The 7,554-nt window shown below is 37.0% G+C and overlaps 1 protein-coding gene across 1 annotated transcript in view; it reads right to left on the bottom strand.

Annotated features, from left to right (window-relative positions):
- Positions 1-2,690: 2,690 nt before the first annotated feature.
- The window catches only part of Wdr44 (WD repeat domain 44), a 101,436-nt gene continuing 96,572 nt past the window's right edge, over positions 2,691-7,554 (bottom strand). The window contains exon 20 of the mRNA XM_008843864.2: positions 2,691-3,797. Coding sequence (XP_008842086.1) covers positions 3,703-3,797 — 95 coding nt within the window. The 3' untranslated portion in view covers positions 2,691-3,702. The remainder of the gene's footprint in view (positions 3,798-7,554) is intronic.

Here is a 7,554-nt window from a genome sequence, read left to right as displayed (position 1 = left end):
ATAAGGGGAAGCATGGGGGAGGGGGTCTGGATCTGAGTGGGAAATGTATGAAATTTAAAAAGTCAGTAAAAAAAATTTTTTTAAAGAGCAAATTTATGAGGAAAGAGTCTCAACATATCTTCACCTTTAGACCTCATATTAAGGCAATTAAAAATATTCTGGTAATTCAATTTTTCACTCCAGTAGGATATAGGGCGCCCGACTTTTAAAATTCTAAGCTGGAAATATTAATGCTAAGTGAACATCAAAGGACAAAAAGTTACTGCTCAACCGTAATCTAAAGACCAGTGATGAGTGACATGTTAATTTATGTTGTCTCATTAATATTTTCATTCCAATTAAGGATAAAAAAGAAATGATGAAAGAGTCAATGTAATGCTACAAAGAGCTCTGAATGAAAGATTCAACTCATTCATCTAGCACAGTGGTTCTTGGCCTGTGACAACAAGGACATAATGAGACTTTTACGGAAAAGAAACTGGGAAATAGGGGGATGTAATTACTTTCTTTCAAAAGCTAGGTATATTCACTACAGTCGACTATTTGTGGTAGTAAGATTGTAAGAGTGTGCTGTATCTACTTTGGCTTTTACAATTAAATATTCTTCGTTTTATGAAGAGGATGGCTGAAAGAAAACATTTTAAGTTCATAAAAAAGCCCGATGTCAATTCTTAAAATGCCTTTGTCTATATGCCTGTGAAATCCTTGCATCTAAAAAATGTGTGTATATTGACAACTGATTACTGCCAGGTGAGGGAAGAGTTGATCTTTAAGGGAGTGACTCTAAATAGGCTGACTAGACTCCAGTGGATAAACTTGCAGCGAGGGACATCTAGGTACAAAAGCTTGACTCGATAGGCCCTTAACATATATGACAGAATGCATGAAATCCATTGGGGGGTTATGGGGGTGTAGATTGGGAAGGGGGTCTAAATATGATTAAGATTTATTGTATGAAATGCATAAAAATTCAATTAAATATACAATAAAAAGTGTGTGAAGAGGAGAGAAGGGGGGAGAGAAAGGGGGGGGGGAGGAAGCTCAAGCATTTGAAAAGGGCAATGGAAAATGTACGTCTGTTGAGCACACCTTCTAGTCAGACCTCAAGCTTTATACATATATGATTTCTCATGGAAATCTTTACATTCTGAGTTATTTACATATTTACATATTACAGATAAGGAAACAGAAGATAACAGAGGATAAATAATTTGCCCAAAGAATGTGCTAACAGAGGGAACCAAATCTAAGTTTATCTGAGTATAGATCTGTGCTTTCTTAAAGCACTTATAAAAACTCTAAGACTCATTTTATAGAAAAATACCATTCAACTGATATTTATACACTTTTTTTTTTTTTACAACACGAAGATTGAACTGAGGGCCTAGCACATGTTAGAGAAGTACTTGACCACTGATCTATATCCCTTGCCTTATTTTTATTTTTGGTCAATATGTAAGTTGTCCAGGTTGGAGTTGATCTCAGTCAGTAGGGCAGAGAACTTGAACCTGTGATCCTTCTATCTGAGCTGGGATTACAGCGGTAGTACACACCCTGCCTAGCTTCTTTATACACATCTTGCTATTCCCTCTGCAATTCACTTTCTGACATAACTTCAATGTAGTGGCAGCTAGTGGCAGCATTATTTTCTTTTAATTTTTAAAAATTATTTGTTATTTTTATTTTATGTGTTTGAGTGTCAAGCCTGCATGCATGTAAGTGCACCTCTGTTGTGCAGTGCCCACGGAGGCAAGAAGAAGGCATCAGATCCCCTGGAACTGGAGTTACGGGTGGTTGTCAGCCACCATGTGGGTGCTGGGACTCAAACCCAAGTCCCTTGCAAGACTAGTCAGTGCTCCCAGCCACTGATGCATCTCTTCAGTCCGTGGCAGCATTATATTTTTAAGCAACTAGTTTAGCCCTTTGCTCAAGTAACTGTGACATGTATCCGGAAATATTCATTTCGTGATTATCTGTAGTTGAAACGCCTAGTAGCAAATCATGCCAAATGTGCTCCAAGAGAATTCAGTCAATATCAAGCTTCCTCAGACCCAGAGAGATCATGTTCAAAATAGTGGCACTCAGGCTAGGCATGGTGGTGCACACATTATACCAACACTCACGTGGCAGAAACAGGCAGGTCTCTGACATCAAGAGCATCCTGGTCTACATAGTGAATTCTAGGTCTGCTGGGACTCCAGGGGGGACCCTGTCTCCAAAAAAAAAAAAAAAAATAGTGGCCCTGGATCACCCACACAGATCTTGAGGCTAAAAAATTGATGAGTTTGAAAGATAATGATATAGCTTTGAATTTTTCACATATAGTACAGGAGAGTAAGAGAACAAGAGACAGACAGAAAAGAAGGAAGGAGCAAGAAAAGGAGGAGAGTGGGGGGAGAACACTGTCAAAAGAAAGAAGGCAGCACACGGGAAAACCAAGGCAAATGACATACAATAACTAGAAAGGCCAGAACTCTTCAAGACCGTGCTAGATTAACTAGGACATGATGGTGGCTCTGCATACTGGATACAAATGCAGAAAGAACATGGGAATAACGATGACTCTTAGTACTATTCAACTTAGAATTAGACTAATAAAAAAATTTAAAGACATAGCTAATGCAGTATAACCTAAGAGTTTAAATTTGACCTTCAGATTACTAAAAATCAAATTAAGACAAGAGGTTTTTTTGCATCACTTGATTTACTCAAGTAATCTGAAAATGATTCACCTTTAACATGTGTTGGTGACCAACTTTAATGATACATATTTAATTTTCTGAAACATATGCTAACCATCAACAACATTATCAGGGTTCCACTGTCCCAGATGTTATTTCATTGGTACATTATATTGGCATTTACAAAGGCTTTCAAATTCAACAACACAAAACAAAACAGCTTAATTTTTAAAAACTATAATGCTTTAAAAAAAATGTAAACATTTCATTTTTACATTATTGTAAAAAAGAAGACTCACTCCTTAATGCGGCTTAATTTTTTTTAAGTGAGCAAAGCCTGGTGCTCATGGATAGAGAATGAAAAGAATTCTTTACATAGAAACATTGTGCTCCAGTGTAGCAAAGAAAAAAAATTATATATATATACACATACAAAGTAAAGATAAGTTCACAATTTAGACCACAAAAAAATCTTGTCCCCAAATTGAGAAATTTATAAAAACCATTTATACATGGTTATTGACCTATTGAAAACCTATATAACATTTTCAAAACAATAATTCAGTCAAAAGATACGTCTCTTAAAAATGAAATTTTGTGCAAAAGAAACTTTAGAGCTAGAAACAAGACTATCACCCAGTAGAGGCCAAAAGAGCCACTGAAATAATTTAACTTTGTTAGATTTAGTGCATGTAACCAAAAGGCACGCACATGTGATTAATATATTAATATCTTTTCATGCAGAAACCTGTGCATGTTTATAATTATATAACAAAACATAAACAACAAAACATAAACCCTATGCTTGGCAATGTTAATCTGGCCACATTTTTTCCTAGTCTATCAGTCTAGGGGCCCCAAGATCAATATAACACTGCCTCTCAAAAAATATATATATTATATTTGAACAACTTTCAGTAAAAGTTAAAAAAGGATGTTAGCCTGAAACACTATAATACTTTTTCAGTTCTCATACATATAGAAACTTACTGATATGTTTATTTTAAATATCATTTCAAATTTAAGATACAGTTTTCCTTTTGTTAACAAACACTTTGATTGCTCCAGTGAAGTCAGCAGAGAGAAGAACTTCTGTGTTATCTGTCTTCACAATACCTGAAAGCACAGAAAAAAGGGTATTAGTTGATTTTAAAGGACAAGGAAGCCTGCTACCACAATTACCACATGCTCATGACCTTCTCTCTACCTTTAGCGGGAGGATTCTCTCCCACAGTCTGTTTTCTAGCTTTCTCCAGAACCCTTACACCCTGCAGTACCTTTCTCTCTAAAGGACATGTTACCTTACTCTGTCTTAGCTGCTCTTTCCTTGCCTTGGGGAGATTAAAATTGCTTGGGGCCTGAATGCCTGAATTTATTCCAAGCTAGTCTAGGCCTCTAAAATCTTCCAGTGCTTCCATTTTATGACAAGAGGTTATTGCATTACTCAACCTCAGGATTAGAATGCTGATAGAATGTTATCAGCTGGGCAACTCTGTTGCTGAGAGGGGTCTCTAAGGCGGTTGATGTGGCATACTGAAACTGCCATGAAATGAAGTACATAAATCTGCTCTGTGAATGCTAACACTACCTTTTGCCTTTATGGTCCACACCGAAGATCTACTTAGCTATGCTGAATGGCAAAAATGCTTATCTTTTACATTTGCCAGTTCTGTAAAAGCATTTAACAAACAAATTCAGTGTTAATTGACCTGACTGTATATAGGTTAGAAAGACTGATAATTAAGGAAGAGAATAATTTAAACTTTGAAAAGTATACAGGATGATGAAGACAATGTTTTTACTCCAATGTGCTACAGCCATCTTGTTAAGTCTTTGAACACTCTTTAATTACTCTTTGACATATCTTAAAGGCAAGAAGTGAAGCAGAAGTGAAGGACTTAGGGATATGAGAAAATCAAGAGAATGCAGTGATATAAAAGGGGAAAGGGGAATAAAAGAGTAGGAAGGGTTAAAGAGGGTGGGGAATGGGAAGGCAAGGCAGAGGAGGGAGCATGGGGAGGAACAACCAACACTAAAGGCCTTTAGAAAAAGCCATATGTAAACCTATCACTGTAGAAGCTTCTTAGAGGAGCTAATCTGTAACAGCGGGACAGTGCCCCTACCAGATACCTTAAGCTGGTAAAGAAAAAGCCTAATGCTTTTTCTGGGACTCCCTCTTTTGAAGCTGTTGACCAGGGATCCCATAAATGCTCAAACAGTATGGCCCTTGCCCTGTCTCTTGGTCAACCAGCAGAACTTCTTGGTAAGACCCTACTTCTAGAGACACTACATACATGAGTTGTAGAACAAACAAGGAGAAATCAAGCCAGTACTGACTTCAAAGCCTCATCGCTACTGAATAGCTTTCATATTGCTGGAAGGTGCTGTGCATCCTATCAGAAGAGATAATCCCCAACCTTACTTACTCAGCTGTGAATCTTACAAGATAAAACAACAGAGTCTGGCAAGATATGTCCACCAGTACAATAGTGGCATGAATACTATGGGAATAATCAGAAACTTTTTAATTGGATTTAAATCCACTTCATAGGATGCAGCCATACCTGACAGTGATATCAGGCTTAGGAACCTGAGGCTAGACAGCCCACAGGCCATAGGGGAGAGCCTAATACTATTACTCTGCTAAAAAGATACTGTATTAAATGGACTCCTAATGATGTGTTGTTGTACCCATAGAGGAATGCATCTCTCAACTCTCAGCAGAGATGCTTCCTTGTGCAGCAGTGATTAACACAGAAGTCCACAACTAGTCAACGTACAGAGAACTGGATGCTACAGAGTGCATATGCATGAATAGGATGCCTCTCAAGGCTCAGGGATCACTACAGAAGAGGGAGGTAGAAATGGTCTAACAGTCAGAGGTGGTGGATAACCACAAGAAAACAGTTTTCCAGACAGCTGGTCAGTTATTCATCTGAACTCACAGCAATGCTGACAGCATGGACAAGTGGACAAGTCCCACGTAAGCTCAAGCCGGACAAAGTCCAAGCATAGACATGGGGACGTGGGTAGGAACCCTGAACCCTACCTGAGGAGCTACTGGCAACCTATGACTGCTGGGAGGGGAGAAATCAATCTCTTTTAAGGATGTGACTCTTTGTAAGTTAACCAGGTTCCAGTGGATGGACCCACTGAAGGATATTTGAGGACAAAAATTACACAAATTAGACTCAATAGGCATATATATATATAATGTATATAATAGAGTACATGAAATGGGATGAGGGAATAATGGAGGATGCAGATTGGGGACAGAATCTAAATAAAATCATAAATCATAACATATTGTATGACATTTGCAAAAATTCAATAAAGGGGGACAATCAACACAAATAAAATTAAAAATTAAACTTCAAAATATATAAAATGGCTTATTGAGAGTCAATAATAGAGCCTACCGTGTTGGTTTGGGCCTGTAATCCCAGCACTGAAGAGGTGAGGCAGGAGGATAGCCATGAGTTTGAGGCTAGCCTGATGACACAATAAGCTCCAGGTGGGCTTGAGCTACAAAATGAGACAGCTACATCACATGACCTTTCATTTTTTTCATATACTGTAAACCAGGTCACCCAACCTGGAGGCGGTGTAATACAGGTTGAAATCTGAGGCTCCAGCTGCCAAATCTTAGGAATGGAGAGAGAAGGCAACTGGATATATTTTATGGTCCCATACTCTAGGTTAAGACTTTATTCTTAGATTATACCTACATACATACAACTTTGAGAATAATCCATTAATATTTGTGTCTCTTCAAAAAGCACCCAGAGAGTATATTAAAGCTTGTAAATGTGGCACAATTCTGAGAAGCTTTGTAGAACAAGTCATTATACTTTGAGGTTTTCGTCAAATTATTTAAAAATGTTACAGGTTTCTATAGAATGTGCAGGGGAAATACATAGAATATAAATGTATATATCTCAGTGAAAAAAGAAAAGAAAAACAAATCATTAAAGTTAGGATAAAGAAGCTTTAACTTTAAGGAAAAATTAATTTTGAGAAGGAAAGAAAGAAAACAAGGGACTATTTCCAAGTAGGTATTTAGTGAAAGCTTAATAATTGTGATTTGGTTTATTTTTAAAGCTTGCAATTAAAAGAAGTACTAGGCTCAAATTCATCTTTGTTACCCCAAATCTTCTTCAGACAGAACAGCATGTGGAGTTGAATAGAAGTACAATAAGACTATAAGGGAAATTAGATGAGATTAAAGTACTTGAAAACTTTTTAGAAGCACCCTCTGCACATCCTGTCTATTGCTGTGATTTTATGGCTCTTTGAAAGGTCTGTCTGGGATCTGTAGTGTGGGAAAAAATTCAATCAAATATTATGCAACTGATTTTCCCAATACATATTTGTTTTCTCCAAAAACTAGTTCACATATTCATGTTTTTACCACAGTCTTAAGGACAACTATGGGGCATTTTAAATTGATTTGTCCACTCACTCCTCCCTTTGACAGTTTCTTTTTTACTTCCTAATCTGAGCATTTTACATATGTGAAACTAATACTCTTCTCTCTCAAAGCAAATGCTACAGATGGCATGAAATTACAGATGTGTAAATAGTTACTTAGCTTGAGAAGCTATGCATTTGTGGAAAGCAGAAAGGAACCTTGCTTTCATTTGAATTTCATCCATTTGGGCACCAAAAACTTACTAAACACCTACTACAAGTAGGCAAGTACTGTGCAAGGCACTAAAATTAAAACATTAAATAAGACACTTAAAGTCTCTGCCCCCTGAGGATTACAGCCTACCAGAAGAAACAAATTATAACGATTGTATTTGTAAAATCTTGTTTTCAGTTCTCTTAAAATGTTTTTGTGTTACATTATTTATCGTGTGTGTGTGTGTGT

The sequence above is a fragment of the Nannospalax galili genome, unplaced genomic scaffold, assembly GCF_000622305.1.
Source record: "Nannospalax galili isolate Female #2095 unplaced genomic scaffold, S.galili_v1.0 scaffold311, whole genome shotgun sequence".
Classification (NCBI taxonomy): domain Eukaryota; kingdom Metazoa; phylum Chordata; class Mammalia; order Rodentia; family Spalacidae; genus Nannospalax; species Nannospalax galili.
The sequence above is the reverse complement of the archived record's forward strand: the minus strand, read 5'-3'. Positions and strand labels throughout refer to the sequence as shown.